Source organism: Talpa occidentalis, unplaced genomic scaffold (genome assembly GCF_014898055.3).
Source record: "Talpa occidentalis isolate TD23 unplaced genomic scaffold, MPIMG_talOcc4v2.1 talOcc4.2, whole genome shotgun sequence".
In the NCBI taxonomy this organism is placed as follows: Eukaryota; Metazoa; Chordata; class Mammalia; order Eulipotyphla; family Talpidae; genus Talpa; species Talpa occidentalis.
The window spans coordinates 138,205,551-138,230,498 of record NW_023602073.1 but is presented as its reverse complement, the minus strand read 5'-3'; the positions used below and the strand labels follow the sequence as shown (position 1 = coordinate 138,230,498).

General features: G+C 38.6%; 1 protein-coding gene across 2 annotated transcripts in view; it reads left to right on the top strand.

Moving 5' to 3' along the window:
• Window positions 1-6,630: 6,630 nt before the first annotated feature.
• Window positions 6,631-24,948, top strand: part of EPM2A (EPM2A glucan phosphatase, laforin) — a 67,829-nt gene continuing 49,511 nt past the window's right edge. Inside the window, exon 1 of one of the 2 annotated variants that reach the window (XM_037520527.2) lies at window positions 6,631-6,951. In XM_037520527.2, the coding sequence (XP_037376424.1) occupies window positions 6,651-6,951 (301 nt within the window). In that variant the 5' untranslated portion in view covers window positions 6,631-6,650. The remainder of the gene's footprint in view (window positions 6,952-24,948) is intronic. The other variant, XM_037520525.2, reaches the window with a different exon arrangement.

Here is a 24,948-nt window from a genome sequence, read left to right as displayed (position 1 = left end):
TTTCTCATGGAGAAGTAGAAATTTCTCTACTTGACCAGATGACCATCTGTCAACTTGATTTCCAAAGTGGCTGCATTCTTTTGCATACTTCCTCACCAACAATAAATGAGTGTTCCAACATTTCCACATCCCTGCTACTTTCTTTTTAATGTTCCTAGAAAAATTAACAGACAACATAAACACTAGGAGTACAAGGATAAATAGTGACTTGGCTTCAATTTCTGGTGACAACTGGGGCACAGTGGAGACTGGAGAGTCAGGAGTTTAAGCCATGCAGAGGGGAGGCAGCCTCTACTCAGCTCCAGCCCATCATGGCCCTTTTTGCCATAGCTCTGATTCTTCAAGACCACGCAAAACTTAGGACATTTATGTGAAATTTTCCGACTATTATATTTTGGCAGCTAATTAAAAGCTCATGCATCGTCAGGCGTGATCTGTTCTGTGCCCTCTAATGTAGGAAACTTGTGACTCCTATGATCACACACTAATTATATCACAGCCAGGGCTTGCTTTTCTCAGAGGGAGCAGTAATTGCTGATGTTACAAAGTCTGTCCAGTAGAACCCCTCCGCTCTCTTATCTTTTTCTCTTCCTTGGGGGGCTTTGTAAATTCTACAAGACCCCTTTTATGTGGTGGCATGGAGCATAGCACCCTACTCCATTTGGCTACATTTCTACCTGAAATGGAAGTGAAAAGTGGCAAGTTAGGTTAAAAAAACTGTTTGTCTCCACATAACCTGCTCTTGGCTCCTTTTAAGGAAAGAAGCATTGGGATTAGGATTTGTTTCATCTGTCAGAGTTCACTGAGCTATGCCAAAGGCTGGAGTTTCTGGTGAAGTTATTGCAGAGTGCAGTCTGCAGAGTGCAGAATCCCCCACAGGGCGGACCCCCCCACACAGACAATATCATCAGAGAGAACCTACAGACATCTAGGATACTCTACCAAATGTAGATGCATCTGTATTTGTCCAAACTGATGTGTGTGTGTCTCTCTCTGTCTAGATAGATAGACAGACAGACAGACAGACAGATAGACAGCTCTCCTACTTAGAGTTTCAATTTTACTAAAGATCTGTCCCAATGAGTAAAAAATATTGAGATTTGCCAAATTGTCTCTAACAGTTGCCATTATTTTTTCTTTTTACACATTTGGACACAGACTTTTATATAATGCTTTTGTGGGAATTGAAAAGTTTGCCTCTGGGAGAAGGAAGTATTGAAATATGTCACTCCTGGGCACTTGCAGCCCCCATGGCTTTATATAGATTACTCCCATTGACTAGGTTTATTAAGGAGCAAGCGTTTCATGAGAAGAAAAGAAGTATGCAAAGCAAAAGGCTTTGCAATTGGAGCCTGGGTTGAGTTTCAGCCCCACTAATCCCTGCAGCCCTGTGCTTCTGTGCAATGCCTGGAGTTGCACAACCAGATGCCGAGTCCTTGACTCTTGAGAGGTTATTGGGTCAGAGCTTTCTGTTTTGGGGTGCAGATCCTGGTGCTGTCATTTATTAGCTGCATAACTTTAAGCAGGTCAGTTACTGTTTCAAAACTTGGGTCATTCTTGTGCGAGAGATCATAACTATGTCATGAGAATGTGAAAGGGATAAATAAGATTGGTATGTAAGACACCCAGCCAAGTGCCTAGTTCCTGGTAGGTAGGAACTCAATAAATGGGGGTTATTTTACATTATTTTATGTTGTCAAGTATCCCAAACTTAGAACTAAGGTGCAAGATTGACTGCATGTCCTTTAAGCTGAACCAGTGCCCACCAGGCCTTTAGAGAATTATTTAATTCTCTACAAGATTATTCTTCTCTTTGTTTATCTTATGATTCACTATTGGCTAGAGTCCAACCCCCAAAGTTATGTATTAAATCTTGTGACTGTTTATTTGTTAAAGATGCAAATGACAACTGTCTGATAGAATAGATAAACCCAAAGCTTACTGTTTCATTGTCCAGTTAGAAATTAATCAGCTTTGTTTTAAACTAGTAAACTGTATTTTTCAGTGTATCTTACATGGTATCTTTAATTTGTTTTGAACCATCTTTACCATTCTGTGGGTTCTGTCATTAATATGTGAGGGTAATTTTGAAAACTTATACTTGACATTCTCCATAGTGTACACCTCAGTAAGTCTCTGTCTTTGCATAACTAGCTGGTTCCACTGCTGAAAATATGAGCTTATCTCCTCCTCCTAAACAATTTCTGCATTTCCAAGGAAACCCTGAGTCCCTAGTAAGAACTAGAGATTCAGGGGAAGCCTAGGGTCTCTATTCAGTTCCTGCTTTATCCTTTCATTTCCCCATTGAAGCAAACAGGATTTCACCACAGGCTTCTCTTTTTCAGTTACTACCAACCTTACCTTCATCGTTAGGATCCTCTTCTTTGGCCAGCTGATAGTGAAGTAAAAGCTTTCAAACCAACTTTCTGCCTGCCCTGATCTCCCTATTTCCCCATAAGCACCCTAAACTGTTTCATGTTTTAACTATTTTTAACATAAACACATATAATGGTGAGGAAATATTAGTAAAGAGTGATGTACAATTACAGAGTATTTCAATTCTAAATAAGTACTTGTTAGATTTCCACTTGCCCACACATAATCCTCTACTTCATTTAAGTATAAATGATCCAGCTCTGCTTTCAGTTAACCTCTTTTCTTTTTCTCAGCCACTTTGAAAGGTCCCTTGGGAGTTTTGAATCATCCCTTCCAGCCACTATTCTTTATTCCTAGGGGTTGAGTTAGCAAGCCCTCTACCCAATTCGAAAAAGGTGTTAACTACCTGCCATTCAAGTTACCCCAGACCTAGGAGGATCTTTTTACATCTGAAGGAAGCTCTAAACTGGTGTCTCTAACTTCAAGGGCCAGCCACCTGGGTTGGCCTTTTTCTTCCCTAGGAAAAGTCACTTGAGGTCGCCCCCTAACAACCCGGGTTTGAACCCATGTTACGCAGAGATTCCTGGTTGAGAGGTGAGTTTTACAATGCTGAGAGTGGGGTGGGATGTGCTAGGGAAAGTGTGGCTCAATATCAGTATCTTTTAAACAGGCCCATGTTTCACTGTTAACTTTATACTGGGAACATTTTTAAAAAATACTATTTTTATAGTGTAAATTACAGAGAACAAACATGCTAAAACTGGTAGTTGTTCATTCACTGAAAACATAGTGCTTCTTTATAGTGGGATGGGGTGGGAAGGGAATTCTTGGAATCTCCTGGAGATAGGAGATTTGGGTATGTATCAAAAAAAGACATGCATTTTTTAAATAGTTGAGAAATGTTGTGGGATTTTTGAACAAAGCTTTAATAAAACTCAAATTGTTTTATCGTTCCAGATTCTCAAAAGATTTCAAGTATCCTAACCTACAATTTTTCCAGCCAGAAAAAATGTTAGCTAAAATATGCCAACTTTCTAATTTGTTTTCAAATTTTCTCTGAAATGTTATGTTAGTATTTGTTTTGTTTTTAAGCTACACATTTGGAAATAGTATATGGGACACATTTAACTCTTAGAGATGTTTGACAAATAATAAACCAATACTTAAATGCTCCCTGAACTATGTGGATGAAATACAGTGATATTGTGTCTACATGCACAATATTATAAGGAAAGATTTATACTAACTCATTGAATAGTGAAAGTTTGTTTCAGAAAACATAAATTAGAGATTTAAAAGTTTTGAAGACTTCAGGGGACTTCAGAAAGGATTTACAGTAGAATTGGGTCCTGAAACTCTAAATTGGAAGTTATCATTCATTCTTCAAGAAGTATTGTAGTGATCTATAAGATAGTACTATAGAAGTGAAATGTAATAACAACAAATTGGTTTGCTTTTAAAAAATTCTCAAAATTATGTTACTCTGTAGAGTTGATTCTTGTGCTAAATTAATCTTACCCTCATAGACTCAAAAATCTGAGCTCAAATGGATTTCACAAATAATCCCTCTTAATAAGGACCATGATTCTTTGAAGTGTACAAAAAATGTACATGGAGAATTCAACTCGGAAAAAGAGCTGGAAATAACAGAGCCAGTAATTGGTAAAATCCTTCACTTTGGCCTCTTAAATCTATGTTTCCACCTCCATCAAGACAGGCTTGGAAGGGCAGAAAAATGACTATTGGGTTGTCTGAAAAGTCATGACATATTTTTTCTGTGTTTTTCAAGCAAAAATGCATCATGACTTTTCCAAAAACCCAATATTTTCTAGACCCTGAAGTCAAAACCATTTTAAATACTAAGGTAGTTTTCTCTTCATAGACTCATTGATCAGCTCAGAATGCCACTTGTGATTCATCTATTTCATCTCTAAGTATGAAGTTAGTTACAGAAATAACTGTAGAGAGCTCATTTTTATTAAGAGCTAATGTATAGTAATTTATTTAAATATGCTTGGATTCAAATGAATTTAGAAATCATATTAGCTACACCTATTTTTAGGTATGTATCAATCTGTGATCTTTGTAAGTTGAACGGATGTCTTTTAGCATTGGCCCTGCCCCTTCCTTGCTATGGGCGATTCGCTGTACTTGTCTGTTTCCTCACCTATCAAAATGGGTATGTTATAGGACCTACCTCAGAGGATTGGTGGAAGAATTAAGTGAGATAATATGACAATGAAAGTCACATATTCGCAAATAATAAGGGCTCAATGACTGATAGAATTTTCATGATTAATAGGTTCAAAATGATTGACCATCTGTGGCTGAGGTTTGGAAATACATCCACCAAAATTCAGAATTTTGGTGTTGCTCATTTTTCCAATTGCATTTTACTCGGCGCACAATGTATTAGTCATCGAAATTGTGCCATATTTAAGTCCTTATTTGGGGGTCTAGTGGGGGATGCCTCCAATTGTTAACCTCACTTAGCTTTATGTAGAGAGAAGAGGAAAATAATGTCTGTTGAATAAATATATTGTTTTTGATTTTTTGGTGATTGTTTCACGGACAGAACTCACTTTGGAGTTGCTGGTGGGAACAATGCTGCCTGGACAACATACAACACAGACACAGTGGCCAAAGAGAAGAAAATCCTGAACTCTCAGCTCCAGGGTCCTTACATGGTCAAATGACTGTTTTCCTAAAATTGTTCTCAGAATGTTTTGTAACAGCAACTTGAACAAACCGGACTCACATGCCACTGTGATTTAACGTCTGTTTTTGCGACTGAATCAGCAGTGTTTGGCCAGCCTTGCTGTCTTCACATTTTTCTTTGTGTTTATTCTTAATCTTAGCAACTAACCAAACACTGAGTGGAATATCAATATTTAAGAGTAAAATGTATTATGTTTACTAGTTGTTTCACTGAGAGAGTGAATTTGTATAGTTCATACTGTGTACTTTTTTTACTTGAGATATTTTGAATAAAAGAAATTTTGGCTTTCCCTTTATGATTTACAATACTTTCAAATACTGGTATAAATGTGTCTTTCTGTCTTTAGCTCACATAAGAGGTAGATATGTGAAGTACTTAATAAAATACAAATATAAAAACAGAACAATTATACCAAAGTACCAAAAAGCAACAAACATGTAACCAGGCCAGCTAGTTTTTTTATGGAATGACAAAAATTAAAGCCACCCCTCCCCATGTAGTTTTCTTCTGATGAAATAGTTAAAAGGTGTTTCTACACACAATATTTTACGTTGAAAAGTGATTCCTACTGAAAACACATTTTAAGCAAAAGGATTTAATTTGACACCATTTAAAGCATTATGAAATTGTACCTTCATAATGACAGAATTTTTGTTTTGTTTTATTTTGGGAATAACCTGAGGTATTTACTCCAAAGCTCTTTTGTACATCGCAAAAAAATTTTATTTGGGAAAAAAAGGTCATCTCAGGCATTGAATGGCCCTAGTACTGACAAAGTATTTTTGCATTTGCTCTGGGTTCTTTTTTTTTTTTTAAGATTTATTTATTTATGCATACAAGAACTGGGGTACAGGCCAGAGGTGTGGGGGCGGTGAGAGGATTCACCAGAAACAGAGTGGGGAGCAGAACAGGCAGATCTACTGAAATACACTACCGAGGAGAGCAGCAGGCGAGCCAGGAGAGGTCTGCTGTGCCATGTGGGTAGCTCCCTGGCCGGCTGGGGCTCGAACTCGTGCTGCAGAGGCAGCGGACAGCTTCATAGGTTGCGCCTTAACCCCTTGCGCCCCCAGGGAGGCCCTGCTCTGGCTTCTGAACCTTAGAGTGGGCAGCGTTTTTAGAGATCATTCTGTTATGGCCTCATTTTACAGATAAAGATCCTGAGGCCGGAGAGGGGGAATAACCTGTTTAAGGAGCTTCCCGGCTCACTGCTGCCGAGGCTGCTCTCCGCAGGCCATTCCCTCCTTCCACCCTCCCAACATAATTTCCAGGGGCTCTTAGAAAGCAACACGGCTGGAAAAATCGCGGGGCTCGGGAGCTGCTTAAATGCCCGCCCCAACAGTCTCCCCTTTCGGCGCGCGGAGCCCGGCCGGGCCGCGGGGGAGGCGCTGGGGCTGCGCGCACCCTGCCCGCCGCCCGGGGCCTGGGGCCTGGCCTGGCGACGCCCCGGCTCGGCCGCGTGATCGGCTCCCGGAGGGGCCGCGCGCACGTGTCCCCGCCGGCTCCAGCCCCGGCCCCGGCCCCGGCCTGCGTCCAGTCGCCGCGTCCGCCCGCCGCCATGCGGTTCCGCTTCGGGGTGGTGGTACCGCCCGCCGGGCCCGGGCCCGGGCCGGAGCTGCTCGTCGTGGGGTCGCGCCCCGAGCTGGGGGCCTGGGAGCCGCGCGGCGCCGTGCGCATGAGGCCGGCGGGCACGGCGGCGGGCCCCGGGGCGCTGGCGCTGCAGGAGCCGGGCCTGTGGCTCGGGGAGGTGGAGCTGACGGCCGGAGAGGCGGCGCAGGACGGGGCGGAGCCGGGCCGCGTGGACACCTTCTGGTACAAGTTCCTCAAGAGGGAGCCGGGAGGAGAGCTCGCCTGGGAAGGTACTGGGCGCCCCAGAACCAAGCCAGCCGGGCCCCTTGGCGGCCGGGCTCTTCCCGGGTGCCTGTCCCGTCTCCCTGAGCTGACCTTGCTCCGTTGGCCAAACTGTCTCCTGCTCCCAGATCCCTGGGTGCGGGCTCTTGGCCCCACCCTTGCGTCTTTGGAGACTCCCAGTGCCCTCCCATTTGGGGTTGTTTCCTGAGCGGCACCCTGAGTGTCCTCACTGCTCCCTATCCCTGACCTGACACCCTCCACCCCATCCCCATTTCATGGTTTTACTCCTTAATTCTGCCTTAAGTGTTTTTGTGCCCTGGTTTTCTTGCTCTTGTTAACTGCACATAGCCTTGAAGGTGCAGTGCATTAGATAATCAAAGTAAGGACTCAAGCCCAAGTAGCCGTCCAGCGCAGTGCACTCAGTCAGAGCTGTTCCAATAAACCCAAGTTTGAATTTTGTTTATTCAGGTAGGCACAATGAGGCATTGATATTAACAATGTAGTGATTCTTGACAGGTGAGCTTCTGGTTCTAAGTTGTTCTGACCTAAGAACAACGATGCAGCATTTATTCTCTCCCTTTGAATGAATGCCCTGCAAAAATGCAAAGTCCGGTTCCCATAGTTAAGTCTTTATCTGGCTCCTTGGACATCGGTGAGTGTGAAAAGACTGACTACCTGCAGGCAGTAGATTTCTACAGACAGGATGGGGCCTGTGAAGATGATTCTGCTCAGAGGTGGGGCCCACAGACAGTTCTACAATATGTTCCTCCACACCCTAGCTCCCTAAAAAAAAATGATCTAACCAGAGAAGCCAGCCTCTTTGCTAAACCTAGACTGCAACATGCTAATCACTGCGTTTTTAAAAAAGATATATTTATTTATGCATACAAGACTTGGGGTACAGGCTAGAGATGTGTGGGGTGAGAGGATTCACCAGAGACAGAGTGGGGAACAGAACAGGCAGACTGACTGAAGTACACTGCTGAGGGGAGCAGTGGGCAAGACAGGAGAGGTCTGCTGTGCCATGTGGGTAGCTCCCTGGCCAGGGGTATCAAACTTCTGCTGCAGAGGCTGTGGATAGCTTCTTAGGTTGAATCTTAACTTCCCCCTGTACCACCAGGGAGGCCCCTAATCACTGTGTTTTTAAAATATTTTTTATTACTCAGATTTGAGCATGAGCTAATGGAAAGACATTGTTTTTATTTGGATTTTTCTAAATCCAATCTTATCTAATTGGCAATTGAGGCCTTGTCTGATTTCTTAAAATACTGAAACAATACTTGCTGGTTGTAAAAATAAAACCAGAGAAATATACAAAGTAAAAACAGTGTTGCCACTAATGCATCTCAGTGCCCAGTGTTGTGGCCTGGCCTGAACAAGGGACACTGGTGACCTTTGCCTTGATCTTTAACCTGGCACTTTAGTTAACTGTGTCACATTCCTCAGAGCTGTGGTTGCTTAATGCTTAACAGGATATTTTGTTCCTTCTGAGGATGCTGATGACATCAGTGCATGATGAACATCCGCAGGGCATTTTAAAACAGAAGAGAGCAACTGTTCCAGGAATGTCATTGATCATCCTGTGACTGACTGCCCCTGACTGCAGGTGCCCTCCCAAAGCCAAGAATGAAGAGACCATCCCCACACCCTTCACTCCTCACATTCCTTTCTTTCCTGTGCAACCTCCCTTTACTCACCACTCCAAAAGATGAATTCTTTATAATGGTAACTGCTGCCACCCTCCATGCTGGTGCCATTCAATATAAGGCAACTTTTGTGGAAACAATTTCATGGGCCAGTCTGGCTTTTTGAGCTTGAGTAATATTCCCTTCGGTAGCAGTACACCTAATTAGGTTGGTAACAGTGTATGTGTGTGAATACTCTATATCACAAATTATATAATAAATTATTCTGTATCTTGCTGTTTCTTGCTTAATAATATGCTGTGGGAACCTCTTAATGCAACCATAGCATAAAGCAGATATATTTTATTTTTTGAATGGCAACAAGATGTTTGGCATCGATGAAGGTGCATTTAAGGTTACTTTTCCTCTACTATAAACAGCAATGGCTTAATTGAAAACCATCTGTACTTACCTTTGCACATTTGGGAGTATTTCTGTAGAGTAGATTTTGAAAAGTGAAACTGTTAAAGCGTAGCCATATTTTATAATTCAATGAGAACTGCCAAATTATACCCTGAAAAGGTTATACCAATGTGAGCTCCTGCCAATGAGGTGTGAATTTAGACAGCCCTTTTTTTAAATGAAGTATGGGTGGATTGGAGTATGTATGACTCAATGATTGTTTAAAGCTTTAGAAATGAATATCTCTTTAGAAGTTTATGTGACAAAGATGGGTCATTTAGTCCAAAATGATGTGGAAACAAAGAATCAGAAAAGCTGAGTATTCTGGAATAGGTTTATATATCACCCTTGTGCCTTTTTTTTGTACCTGACTAGGTGTTATGGTCTGGCAGCATTTATTGTCCCTTTGTATTACCATGCCAGGACTGAAAGGCGCCCTTCTTTGTAGGATACTATATTACTAATAGTGTGATAAAAGTTTTTGTAATGCAACGATGTCTGACAATTTTTACAAAAACTAAAATGGTTAACACTTCCCTGCCTCTATTTTAAGTTTTCCTGAGTGCTTTTCAAAAATTTTAATATTTGCTTATATTTGCTATTTCTTAATGTATCAGCCATAACTTTCCCATTTTTAGGCTTTCTAGGTTACCATGTAAGTTATATATTGATTTACATATGAAATTATTACATTACACATTATTGTATTTGATATGGAACATTTCATATTAAAATTAGGCAGTATCTCTTGATAGCTGCTATATACCCATAAAATTAAATATTATGTCTTCTGTGAAATATGAGGAAGTTGTCTTAATTTCATTATATCTTTCCTCTCAGTATAATGACAAAAACACAGTTACTTAACTATAGGTTGAGTTATTTAGTATGTATTTTTTCCTGAATAGAGTTGCCTGTCAATTTTTTTTTTTAGCTCCAGTTCTGTTGGGTGGGTTTATAGCTATCTCAGGATCTGTTCTGCCTAGATCTCTAGCCATTAGCCCACACTAGGAACTTTCCCAGGAAAATCTTTCTCTGATGTGTGTAAAACACTGTCATTTCATGTCAGGGATGGTGTGGGATGGAAGTAGCTGGGTTGTGATTTGTTTATTTGTTAGGTCTTCTCTTAAAAGTTGTTTTTTCAGAAGTCTTCCCTAACTACTGCCTTATTCTTTTTCATAGCACCTTTTTCTTCCCTTATACCTCTTACTACAGTTTAAAATTTCTTTAGTTGTATTTGCTTAGACTCTTAGATTGCAAGTAATAGAAACTGAGTGTGAGCCAATTTTTAAAAACTGTTTTTAACTTATATAACCAAACTAAACAAAGCATGGATGCTAACCTATATTTTCTCACTTGTTTTCTAGATCTGTCTCTTTTTCCCCTAGGGTTTGCTTTGTTCATGTATTACCTTCATTTTCTTAAGCTAACTGACTACCAGGATATACTTTCCACAGGGAATTCCAGGTTTATCTATTGTACTTAAAGTCAGAGAAGAAAAAATATTTTCCCCTGTGAGCTCTAGTTAGAAAAATTTGGAGGAAGGACGGCGTTCACCACACTTGAACCATCATTGTTGCCTGGGAGGTACATGTACAATGATGAAAATTCTTGGAGTAGGAGGGGGACACTTCCTCCCCCCAAAGTATCTACTTCTTCAGAAACAGAATGCATCAGGCTGCAAGTTAACAGGAAATAACACAGACATTGATTAAACAAATGAGGGTTACTTTTTCAGCTATAAAATGTTCATAGGTAGGTGGTATGGGTGTCAGCTCACAGCTCTTGGATGTTAAGTGAACGCAACTGAATATTCTTGCCCTCAGGGCAACAAAGTGGCTGCAGTTCTAATCATCACATCTGTGTTCTGTGGACTGAGGGAGGAGAGAATTGGTTAGAAGGGTCAGCCATGGGTCTTTTCTTTTACTGGAAAGCAAAAACCTTTATCTCAAACACATACACATGCTTATATTTCTTTCCAGGTTTAGAATTGACAAAAGCTATGGTGCTGGACTACCTTTACTGCAGATGAGACTGGGAATTTGATTGGGATTATGTTGAATCTATAGATCGAGTTCAGAAGAATTGACATATTGTTAATATTGAATCGTTCAGTGTATACACATGGAATATAATTTCTATTTAATTACATCTTCTTTCATTTCTTTCATTCATTGTTTTCTCCTACAAAACCTATAAATATTTTGTTAGATTAGGAGCTCCGGTGACTCAGTCGGTTTAGAGCATGGTACTTACACATATTTTGTTAGATTTACACAAAAAGGTCTTTGGGTGCTATTTTAAAGTGTATATCTGATTTTTTAATTTTTAAATTTCAATTGTTTATTGCTGGTATGTAGGAAAGAATTTGACTTTTGTATCTGTTTGTTTTTGGATGCCACACATAATAGGTTTACATTGTTTCAAAAAATTTTGGCGATTAGATTTTGAATTTTATCTTGAATGTTTATAAGGGCAGGTCTATAGTACCTTTTACTGTAGGGCTAGGTGAGCTCCACAAGCAAGAACTCATCACTCCCTCTGGTTGAAACTCCACTGTTTCTAGCTCAGTGTGAACTCTGTCAATTCTTTGGCTTACAATTTTCAGAAATTGTTCTCACTTTTTGAGCATCTTTTTGCCTGTCAAATTCCACCTTATGAATTCTAAGGTCGATATGTAGCCAAACAGGTTAGGAGACCTTTGTGCTGGTTTATCGACCTTTTTATCGGCATGGTTTTCTCATTAGGGATTTGGCTCTCAAACTTCTAGTCTTTTTTTTTTTTTTTTCTGTCCAAATTTGGATTTCTGTTTCCTCAATCACTGAGAACACTGGGCTGGATTTAGGTCCCATCCCAGTGTCTTGGTTCAGAAATTACCTACAGACAGAAATATAGGGATTCACTTTGCACACATTGTTTGATTTCCTTCTCAAAGGGATTATAGTCCTGCAGTGCCTTTTGTTCAATATCTAAAGACATTTGTTTCATATATTTTGACATTTTCCTAGATATTGCTTTCATAGGCAGAAGAAGCCTCTGGCTCATTTTTTAAAAGTTTGTAGGTAGATATTTTTCCAGCATAATTTTGTCAAATAATGGTTCCTGATTTTGTTGTTTAATGCATTTCTAATATTTTTCTGTGTATGTGTTTATATAATATAAATATATGTACACACGTATATATGTTAGACTGTAGTTTAACCTGTATTCTTCTTATTAGAATTAGATTATTTTCTCTGGGAGTGTCTGTTTTGTGCTTATAATTCTTAACTTTTTTTTTTTTTTAAAGATTTATTTATGTATGCATACAAGAGCTGGGGTACAGGCTAGAGATGCAGGGGGTGAGAGGATTCACCAGAGACTGAGTGGGGAACAGAACAGGCAGACTGACTCAAATACACTGCTGAGGGGATCGGCGGGTGAGGCAGGAGTGGTCTGCTGTGCCATGTGGCTTGCTCCCTGGCTGTCCGGGGATTGAACTTGTGCTGCAGAGGCTGCGGATTGCTTCATAGTACAGTGCTTCACCCCTTGCACCACCAGGGAGGCCCCGATTCTTAACTCTTTAATTAGTATTTTGTCCCTACTCGGCAACACACTGGATCAGTTAGAATTCTAAAATCTAGAATTCTGGAAGTTAGAATTCTAAAATCAAAGTATTGTCAGAGTTGGTTTCTTCAGAGGGCTGTGAGGGAAGCAGATGTTGCAGGCCTCTCCCCGTGGCTTGTAGATGGCTGACTTTCCCTACATCTTCACATCATCATCCCTCTGTGTGTGTCTCTATCCAAATTTCCTCTTGTATTTATAAGGACACCAGTTATATTGGATTAGGGTCCACCCTAATGATCCCGTTTTAACTTGATTGCTATTATCAAAACCCTTTTTCTAAATAAGGTCACCTTGGAAGATAGGATTTCAATATATGAATTTTGGGGAACACAAATCATCCTATAACAGATAGTAAATCTTCTTTAACATTTCATTTATCAAGTTGTTCTTAATCTCCTAAATTATTAGAGAGGCTATCAGTTGTCTCTGGGTGGAAAAACTTGCCTTATACCTACTTCACTGTGGTCTGTAGTCTAGCTAAAAGACATCTATTTGAATGGCAATACAATATGGTAGGTAAGAATAACAAGTTTTTAAATAGGATAAACCCAGATTGGCCCCCCAGTTTTGTCTGATTGGACATACAGATTTGTATGACCTTATTTAAACTGCTACTTCCCATGAATTTGTTTCTTCCCTTTTTTTTTTTTTTTTTTTTGACAAAGGGTTGCTTTATGGTCACATTTGTTTTGTGGTGAGGACTAGTTTATAAATTAGAACAAATGAGAAGGTATAACTTTAAGATAGACATTAATTTACAGCAGTTGAATTACCTTTGTCTTTCCATTTTTGCTAAGGTGAAGTTTATTGATTTTATTGATTTTGGTGGAACAGTTTTACCTAATATTGAACTAGTCCATACACTGACCCCAAACGGCACCAATATTGTCAATATATTCTACACCAGGCTGCAGTGTCCAGAGTTACCCATTTCTACTTGTGCTTCTACTCAGACTGTCCTTTGCCTTGTGAAGACTGGCATTGGAGTGGAGGATACTTGGACAATGACTGCATAAGATAAAACATCTACATTGCAGCCAGATTTTGTGAATACATTGCACTCAATTTTATTATTTTATTTTTATATAATTTATTTGTATAGAAGTAACAACCATAATTTCAAACTTATGTCCAAGTGTTCATACCTCTGTTGAATGATACAGGGATCTAATAAAAATATATACTTGTCATAGGTGCTCAGTAAACATTTGCTGAAAAAAATATTCAGAATTTTGCCGTATACAATCAGTGTTTTGTTTCATAGGCTGACCAATGTAGAACAGGGTTCACTTCCCCGTCTCCCCAAATAATGCACTCAATTTTAATTGCATAAACTTTGAGCAGAAGAAAGGTCCTTTGTTTCATCCAGTATGAGGTGTGAGTGTTTCAAGTATGTAACTATACTTACTGCACTCAAATGAGCAGTCACAAGAATCAAGAAGGGAATATACATAGGAGGACCTGGTTGAGAGTTAGATGAGAACAACTTAATGAGTAGTTATGAATCCACAAGTACAGAGAATATTGAAGAGTGATGTATGACGTGGTTAAGGAAGAAAGAAATGTTCATTTGACAACAGTTTATTACTGTTGAATGAAAAATTCTAACTACAAATTACAATAAATGAAATTTTACTGTCTCTTGATCAGCTGAAATTATCCCAAGAAACCTCATTTATGTTGAGCCATAACATCATTAAATTAAACCTCCTTGTTTCATGATGGGAAGAGGTTAAGTGGATAAACTGAGCTCATACATGGCTGTGCACGCAAACTTGGATAGAAAGTGGGTGTCATGAGCTAGCACTTTTCCTTCCATACCACATCCATCACCTTTAGCACATATATACACCACGCTGAGCTCTGGGACAACATGGATGAGAAGGAATTGACGGTGGCTGTGTAAAATTCATAATACTCTATCATCAGAGAGAAGGGAATTGTTAGAGAAAATGGGGAAAAGGTGGAGAGATGGGTTGACACAATTCTACATGGTTCTTTCTTTTGACTTTCTGTTAGATCCTCTCCCTGCCTCTTTTTCTTCAGAGTATTCCTTTAATGGGCTGTTTCAGCCCAAATAATCCTAAGTTTTTTTTTAATTTTTTAAAGATTTATTTATTTTTATACAAGAGCTGGCGTACAGGCCATAGGCGCAGGCACCAGAGACAGAGCAGGGAGCAGAACAGGCAGAAATACACTGCTGAGGGGAGCAGCGGGCAAGACAGGAGAGGTCTGCTGCGCCATGTGGGATTCTCGCCCGAAGGGATCAAATCCTCACTGTAGAGGCTGCGGACAGTTCACAGCGCCGGTGCTCAACCTGCTGCGCCACAGGGGAGGCCCCCAAATAATCCTAAGTTTCGAGGACACTATCAAAAGGTATTTAAATTAAAATAAAATGTGTGTTTTCTCCCATATCAAAATAAATTATACCAGACTAAGATAATCCAAGCATAAATATTTCTGCGGTTTCTCATTCTGTATCCTCCAGTATCTGATCGTTCATTATTTGCAAGAGTTAAAGGGAACCTAAATGAAAAGTGCTTATTGCTTTTAGATGACTTGCTCATGTCCCCTCAAAATAAAATGAAGTTCTAGCATTAGGGAATATTAAAAAAATATTGTTGTGTGCTTATGTGGAGAAGAGGGAGAAAAGTTGTGGAGTGTTTTTTCTCCAAAGGTGATAGAGCCACACTGTGATCTTAGAAATGTTCCTATAATAAATTGAATAAGACATTAGTTTAAACCAGTAGAACATATTTTATAATGTGTTTAGAGAAATAAAATGCTATGGTAGAGATTTTATACTTTGTTAGATATGTTTCATTATGTAAAGGTAATTCTCATGAATTTTCGGGAGGTAAGAGTGAATGAGGAAAAGTTTTATGAATTGGAATTGTAGAAGCCAGAGAATGGATAGATGAATGAGATGAGAGAATTCTGAAGGAATGCAACTTTCTGTGAAATAGATGGTTGGGTTGGCAGGTCAGGTCTGATTAACCTGGGACTCCAGTTGGTGTCAGACATGGTTCTACGTATTGGTACCAGCCTTGGTACCAGAACTTCCTGTAGGAGTAAGCTCATTAAGTGCCCTGTTATTTCAAGAACCATCATTAGTTTTGTATCCCATTAGCTGAAACTTTTTCTGTCTTCTGCTCTGAGGGTAGTATGTTAGACTGTGGACAGCTAGTTCAGCTCTGAAGCACAGCCTATATACACTGGAGCGAAAAGCTTAGCATTTTTAATTCCATGACCTTCATGTTTTTAAATGTTAAATTATAATGCCACATTAACATAGAGCTCTATCCTGAATTTTAGCCACTTAAGTTCGCGAGAATCAGAGGAATGATTGGTTACTATGAAATAATTTTCTTTTTCAGTTCAGTTGTAAAAGCCTATACTATTTCCATGAGCAATGGGAATTTTTATCATCCCTTTGACTGTTATTGCCAGAATTTCTGAACATAATATTTGTAGATTTTATATACCTTTAATAAAAGTTATTATTACATTTAAATTCATGTCTTCTATCATAAATTACCAATATTAACTTCTTTAATCAAAATCTCGATTAGCTATCCAAAACAGCTCCAGAAAATTCAGACTCCCACACAGGAAAAATGATATGTGAGTGTTCCGATATTATTTCCATGATCTTAGATTCTGAGCTATTCTAATATAGTCTACTGAATTCTGAAGTTGTACAAATGTTGAATGAAGCACAGAAAGACATTGATTGATTTAAAGTGTTGCTTTGGCACTTACTAGTTCAGAATAATTATGAGGAAGAATTAATATACATGAACTTTTTTTTGCAAATGAAAGTAAAAATTGTATTAAAATATCGATAAGATTTTCTTATCGGCTTATTGATGTTTACTATTTTTTGATCATATCTCACATTTTACTTGTAATAAAATATTACACAAAAATATTTAGAAAAGTACTTTACTTCAGTTGTATATAATTTTTTGCAGAGACTTCATTCTTTACTTACCTAACAGGTTTAGAAATTTGAGTCAGAAATTTTCATTTGCTAACGTTGTCTTTTAAATGTGTTTGAAGAGGTTTTATTATTTCTCAGCGAGATGTACTTAGAATTCATTAGTGAATCAATCTAATTAGGTGTGAGAAACATAGAGCAATGTAATGCAAATCAAACTTTAAAAAAGAAACCCCCTAGCCTGCTATTACAAAAGGGGAAAAGGTCATGGAAATAAAATGTATTAATTTCATTAAAATTCAAATTTTAGCATCGCTTAAAATCTTATTTTTGTAAGTAACCTTTAATAAAGGACCTCTTTGACTTTCCCTCCCTCAATCAGAGGGAAAACAGAACTGTTAGAAATCACAATCAGTATTTGATTCATTTGTTCAACTGATTTAACAAATTATTTTAAGATTCAGTCATCTACTTGTAATTACGACAGGTGCTAGGGTACAAAGATGAAAAATTCACAGTCCTTGAATTGAGAGATTTATAATCTAGCTGGAGAAAAAAGGTCATAATCTAGTAAGGGCTCTAGTGAATGTCTGGAAATCTGTGTGCAGTGTAGTGGGAGTGAGGGCCAGCCCAGAGGGGAATTCAGAAAGGGGAGAGGAGCTGGGAAGGATTTACAGAGGGCATAGTATTTTGATCTTGGTATTTAAAGAAGAGAAGAATTTTCCTTTATTTATTCTATCTCTGTAAATTATGGGACTAAAAACACAATTATTCTAAAAAAACATCTATGTGACATGAATCCAAGAGGAAATTCGTGTACTGACTTTTAAAGTCCACGAGTGACAGGTGGTTTTATTAATGTTATTCCTGAAGCCAGGGTCTAGCTGCCCACTGCTTAAAAGTCAAAACTCAAGAATCAAGAATTGGGAGAAGAAAGCAGGTATAATCAGGAGCTGGCAACCAGAGGACGTGACACAATACACTCTCAGGCCATCATCCTGATTAAGAAAGGGAGTGAATTTATATAGGTTCTGGGAACCAGGGTGAAGACCACTGGGAGAAATTATGTAGTTGAAATATTTCAATTCTACTTGCCTCTCTCCTTCTCCTTTTTCTAGTTTTCATCCTCCTGCCTTTGATACAGTTTGGTTCCTACAGACCTCAGTGGCCTCCTTGAGCTACCTGCTTTGTGTCCCTTCTCTAGGTAACCCTTCCTCCACACTGCTACCAAAACTATCGCCCTGAAACACAGATAGGATGTCACATGCATGATTAAAAATTCTTTGGTGATTTCTTGTTTCCCTTATTAAATAAGTCTCAACATCTTAGTATGACCTTTCAGGTCTGGCCATTATAAACTTTTGCCTGTACTTCTGCTGTTCTCTAAAAGCAATCACATCACAGCCACCTAGACTCTTATTTCCCCCCAACATCTCCTGCAACCTTTTTAGTACTGTGCCTTTAAAAGCAATCTGCAAAACCATGGCAGTCTTAGATCTGCAGTGAAATATGCAAATTGCAGTCATGCATCACATTCTGAAGGGGTGCATTCCGAGAAATGAGTCATTAGGCAATTTTGTCATTGTGTGAAGGTAAGAGAGCTAACAGGAAATTCAGCATTGTTGTTGGGTCCAGCCTTTTCTTTCAACATCACAGCAGACTTTTGGTTTGGGTTGTGATCATAATGATGCTAAGCAGGATGCAGCTCCATATCTGGTCTTCAATCTGGGTCATTAGATGTTTCTTCATATCTGATGTAGGCTTTTCTCAATTTTTTGTTAATCTTGTTATCAGTGAAGCAGATCCTTTAACGGCTTCTGTTACTTTGTTCGTGTTCTTTAACATAGTAGCTCTATTGAAAGAGGACATGGCTGGCTTGGGAGCAATAACCATCATGGAGTTTCCATTTTTGTAGTCCTTAGTCACTTTTAATTTTGTTTTTATATCAGCATTTCAATGTGACCGCTTCCTGGCAAAATTAGAAGTGGATTTCATATGCTTAGGAGGATGATGAACAAAGATGAAATCAAACACAAAGGAAAATAATGCTATTAAGAGATGCTGTAGACACAAGATATACGAGCATAAAATCCAACCATGTTGTAATGAATGACTTCAACATCACGAGGCAGTGGGAATTTGGGGGACCACTGTTGCATATGTGGTCCACCAGCATGCCATTATATGGTATAAGACTGAATTCCATTTGCTCTGGTGTAATAATGTAATAATATGCAAAAAAATCAGAGGTGGCTTCTTCAAATAGTTTGTTATACAATTCTTAAACACAACAAATGATTACATAATACAGAATTATTTAATGTATCTGAAAATACATAATAACACATAACACACACATGGACAGACACATCTTTTTGGATTGGGGATCTAGGGGCCTCGTATCTTAATCTCTATGGGATGTCTGCCAGGGTCCATTCATGGCATAGTAGGTAAGATTGTGATCTTTACCCTCTGGAAACTGCCTAGGCTGTCTGTATTGATTTGATGCAGTGTGAAGACTTTCATTAGAGCTCTGGTCAGACTTAACCTTCTATCATTAGCAAAACTAAGGAACAATTATACACCCCTTCAGTTGGAGTTATGAAAATAGCGTGTGATTTAATGCACTCACATATTTTGGTTATCTTTGTGATAGGTGCAAATGTTGACTCTTATGTCCCCACTCACCTGTGGGTTTTGTATACATGTAAGTAATATAAAGAAATGCTGGTTTATTGGTTCTAGATGTAATTTGTGCACCTCTAACTCTGGCCCCCACCCACCTGGCTAAAGTCTTGTGTATATGTGCATTAAGCAGCGTTGCCAGCTAGTCTGATAAGATGTGGTATCTCTCACTGGACACAGCAGCTCCTGATTTTGCACTGATAACTGCTGTGTTCACAACTGGCAGAATCGTGATTCATGTTTATAAACATTCTAAATGCCTTTTCTCGAAGTGTCTAATATGTACTCATTTTTGTCTCTTAGGTAAGAGTCTGCTAGCCTTCTGTGATAATCCTTTCTTTTAATTCTTAGTAAAATTCTTGAATTTCCATCCCACATACCAAGGGATCTGACTTCTTTCTTCTAAGTTACCCAGAACCACTTTTCCTATGTAAAAGTTGGGGTGTGGCAGGCTATCATTCTTTACCAACATCCACATCCTCTCCCCAGGGAGGAATGTTCTTTACGCTATTGAAGAAATGTGTCTTTATCACAAGGTTTGTTTTGGCCAATAAAACGCGAGAGGAAGTGTGTGTCACTTCCCATTGTTTTGCCTCACTCTCTTTTTTCTCGCCAAGAGAAGGTTATGATTGACAAGCTGAAGAGCCTTGACCCAAATAATGAATTTGACATGAGCTAGTTCATGTCACTAACAATTTGGGCTTGTTTGTTATCATTCAGGACCTAAAACAATGCTTGGCATTTGTCAGGTGTTCGTGAAACACTTCATGAAATGCACTTTTGGGTGCTTCAAAATGGAATATTTATACATTTTGTCTTCTCATCTTTAGTGTATTTCTGGGCTAGTGAGTTTGTAACACAGAATAGAGAGGCAACATTATCTTAGAGCCACAACTTTTCTAAAAAACATTTGAGGAAAAACATTATTGGAATTAAAACAGACATGTAATTGTAGAGAATAGAACACAAACATCACAAGAATTTTTAAAGGAAAAATAGAGTATTCCAAAATTTTTATGACAGAAGGGTACTGCTTCAAGCTATGCTCCCAAGACCCTTGGAAAGGGTTTTGAGAGGAGTTGAGAGGAGTTGATAGTTCTCCGGGTCTTGCTGGGGCAAGAGTAGCAGTGTCACAGAGCCTTAGAGGATGACACGTGATGTGGGCTGCAGTGGAAGGCCAGCCAGCCACCCTGGTTTCCAGAGCTTGCTTTGCAGTTAAATAGGAATGGAATTCTGTCAAGTCATTTAAAGTACTAGTATCTGAGACTCAGGAAAAAAATGTCCTCATGTGTCTGCTCTCTGTCCCACTGGATTTTTGGGGAATAATGTATATGGAAAGTACTTTGAAAATGATTAAGCTCTACTGTTCCAATTGATAAGTGATATACAAGTCTTGCCATCTTTGCAAGTTTGAAGATTTTATTTGTAATTCCACTGGGTGGCAGCATTTCCTTTATACTGTAGTTTTACAGTTTTTATATAAACTCATAGAATATAATTAATCACCATCATCTCATCCTTTCCCACCCATCTCTTTCCTCGTTCCCATCCTACGTACTCCTTTGCTCCCTGGCCCATTCTGAGAAACTGTTCACATTCACTTGCAAAAGATCTGATGACATAAATGTGTAGACAGTCTCCCTAAGATTTTGCAATTTAGCTAGAACTTCTGTATCATTTGGGAAGAAGTCTTAGATAACTTATTATGCATAGATGTGAGAAGATTATTTTGATGTAAATAGTTAAAATCAGTTAAAATCTCCTATAAAAATCGTGTCATTGGCTTTTCTTGGTGAATTTTTTAGAATAAACTCATATATACATTTTAAATAATGACTGCTTATTTTTTCCTAAGTATCATGAGATCATAAAGTTGTTATGTTGAATCTCTTGATGTCTAGCATATGTTTGAGAAATAATTTATCAAGTTCCATATCAGTTTGCTTTGAGTCAGGATTTCTTAAAGAAATAATTTAACAAGATGAGTTAAATAAGAGAAGTACATTTGTAGAGCTTAGTATGAGAGTCCTTGCTGACTTCTGTTGACATTAAGTCTTCAGATAAGTGATGTTGTTGTTTTATTAGTCTTGTCTCATAACAAGAAAAAAAATTCTGTGGTAGCATAAGACATTGCTAGTTTTCACTTGTAAGGAGATCATCAATGCAATTTATAAACTGTCATAATCACCACATTCTAGACAAGTGGAAGGAGCACTTTGAATATCAGGCAGTTCAAAAGATGGTCATAAAATTTGATGTACATAGAGAATCAATTTTTATTTTATTTTTATTTTTTATTTTTTTGAGAATCAATTTTTAAATGATACAATTTTTGAGAAAAATTTTCATCATTTTGTACCAAGTTTATCTTTGCTGTTTCAGGGAGGAAAAGTAGAAAAAGTTAAAAAAAAGAAAATAGGGATGCCTAATATTGAATCAAAAACTTCTTATCTTCCTCTTACAGTCATCAATATGAACCCCATCTCCTCTCTTCTGATATGTGGAATCATGAAAAGTAGCACCTATGCTATTTTGCATGAGTTGTCACTGATTTTCAGAGGGACTCCTGGCCCACATAAAATTAAAAACAAAACAAAACTGACATTTTTGTCATTGCATATTTTTGAAGTAGGTTTTAAAATTGAATTAGACATTTTACCTTTTTAAATATCAATCCTCATGTGTACAAGGGGAAATGTAGTAATAATAGAGGTTTTTAGAAGACACTGTACAGTTCTTCATGCACAAGGTAGCAAGTATCTGGCTGACTAACAGTAGTTAATGAGTTCATTGCAAGTTGAACAACTAAACCTGAAGTGGTCTGATTGATAGGCCAGCACAAACCTGAGGGTGAGTGCAAATGGCATGTCCAGTGCTTTATTCCAGGTCCTTTCCTGCTAACTCTTTTTATTAATGATTTAGGAAGCATGCTTATCAAATTTGCTGATGAAAATAAACTGAGAGAGATTTTGTTTGAGAGAAGCAGTATTCCAAATATTAGGTCTCCAAAAGAGGAACAAACCTATGAGAAGAAATTAATAAGTCCACTTATATTTGCATTAATACATTATTTTATAACAATAGTGAGCAAGAAAATACATATAGAAAATAATATAAACATCTGCTTTGAGTACAGTTCAAATGAAAAATATTTGGGAGTTCCAATTAGTTTTAGTTTTTAAAAAGGAGCAGTTAGCATGGTTTGGGCAGAGATTGGTCAGAATTTGTAAAGTAGGTGAGTTGCTGGAAAAATCAGTGGTCTTATGTTTGAAACATTTTAGCTCTTGTGGAATTACTATTATTGTGATGTTGGCTCAAAACAAGTACAAAGCTGTTGTTAAAAAATTATGTTCATTTTAATGGTATGTCTGTTTTGAAAGTCAGTGTTCAGGTTTGTAACTTTCAGGCTAGAAGAACTGGGAGAGATGCAAGAGAAGAATAGTAGTTGTTATTGAGTTGTTGTTGGACACCCACTGTGGTTGGTCCTGTGTTAAATCCTTTAAATGGATTATCTAATTGAATTCCCTCACAACAACCCTGTGAGGTAGAGCAAACCATGGTCTGTTTTTCACAAACGAGAAGGCAGAGGCACAGATTGCTTAAATGACTTTCTCATTACTAATAACAAACAGCAAATAGTGTAACTTGGGCCCGAGTCTGAGCCTGGATCTTGAGCCCATGCACTTAATTACTATAATACACTTGCTTCTAGGGGAAGAGGACTATGGAGCCAACAGAGGTGAGCCTCAGCACAGAGTGACCACTATCATTAAGTGCTCAGGCAGGTGAAAAAAGATGGAAAGTGAATCTGGCAGTAGATGACCTCATTTAGAGTTTGCTTCAGTGGAGTGTTGAGGGCAGATGCCAAATTATTGCACACTGAAGAACGAATAGGGAAATGAGCGCTCCAGGGAGGAGAAGACTAGTTAGAGGAAAGATGAGGATATAAGAGATGATGGTAGAGCAGAGACAACAAGAAAACTGAAAGGAGAAGGACTGGGGAGGTTGAAGACTGGAAATAGGAGTGATTCTGAGAGCAAAGAGCTTGTACAAGCCAAACACAATCAAGAACTGGACAAATTACCTGCACTCTCTTTTGGTAATTTTCAAGTATATTAAAGTGATTTCAACTTGACTGTTGATTTATTTAAATAAAAACAATTTGCAATTAAAAATTTAATGCATTGGGGCTTTTGAATTAAATCAGGTAGGATATGATTCCTAAAGAAATGTGGATTATCTTCCAAAATGGTTTGCTGGATAAAGATGGTGTCCTGAAACCACTACCAGTTTCCATCAGTCGCCTAATTAGTATTTGCTTCTACCAACATTGTCCAGCTTACAGAATCTAGATTTGCTTGGTAACAGTGGCATGAATCACTCTGACCAGTGCTGGGAATCTCGGTCCTCAAGGATGCCAAGGGTCTGAAGATGCCCATGTCAACCAGTGCAGGCTAACGAGATGTAAGAAGCCTTTTGGGTGAGGTTCCCAGGAAGCGTTCACTTTCTCATGAAAAGGAATGTGGACTCTTCACACTTCTTCATGACATTGGTCCAGACATGAGGCTTGGCAGTCACCTCTGAAAGTGAGGTGACAAAATGACAAGTCAATATGTGAAGGATGGATCACACATTCATTAATTTAATGAAACAGAAATGTTTCATTAAAACTTTTAGTTCATTTTCTAAAAGACCCAGCAGAAGACATATTTTACCCCAAAACATTTATCTACTATGAACCTGCTAAGGTACAAGTCTGCTGAGTTGGTTGGGTTTAGGATGGGTGTTAAAAGTGAAGTAACCCAAATGTTCATCAGAGTACCTTGGCGAAATATGATTATTCTGTGTTTTTTTGCATCTAAATGTTGAACACTCTTGAGCTATGGCTATGAAGGAAGTTATCTTCTTGTTTATTTATTTATTTATTTTAAAGATTTATTTATTTATACAAGAACCGGGGTACAGGCCAGATGAATGGGAAGGGCGAGAGGATTCACCAGAGATAGCAGGGAACAGAACAGGCAGACTGACAAAATACACTGCTGAGGGGAGCAGCAGGAGAGACAGGAGAGGTCTGACGCGCCATGTAGGACCCTCACTGGCCGGCTGGGATCGAACTGGCGCTGCAGAGGCCGCGGACAGCCTCACAGCGCGGCTCAACCACCTGCACCACCAGGGGAGGCCCAGAAGTTATCTACTTCTGTCCCAGCATTCTTTGACTTAAGGACAGTGATGGGTGACATGGCAGCTAACTTCATGGGCTCACTGTTTTTCATATGAAGTAGTAAAACCTGGCTAGAAACATTTGTCTTATACACTGAATCCAATACTAATATAGATGCTGTATCTTTTTATACTGTGACTTGGCTTTGTGTTCAGACAATGAAACATAATGAAATTCCTCATCAATTCTGGGAGTGCTGTGGAGAGAAAATAATGGCCTGCCAATTTAACAATGAAAGTCTAGTTACTACTATAAAAATTGTTTAAATGGCAGGAAAATCAACAGTAAAAATCATTAGGGTAATTAAATAAAAAATTTGTCAACACATACACAAACATCTCTGCAGGTGACAGAGTAAGTAAATGCAGTATCTAGCACATATATCTAACTATGCAGACCATTAATGTGCTGATCATCTTGTTTAATCCCATGAGTCAAGGCATAATTAGCTACCAAAATCTTT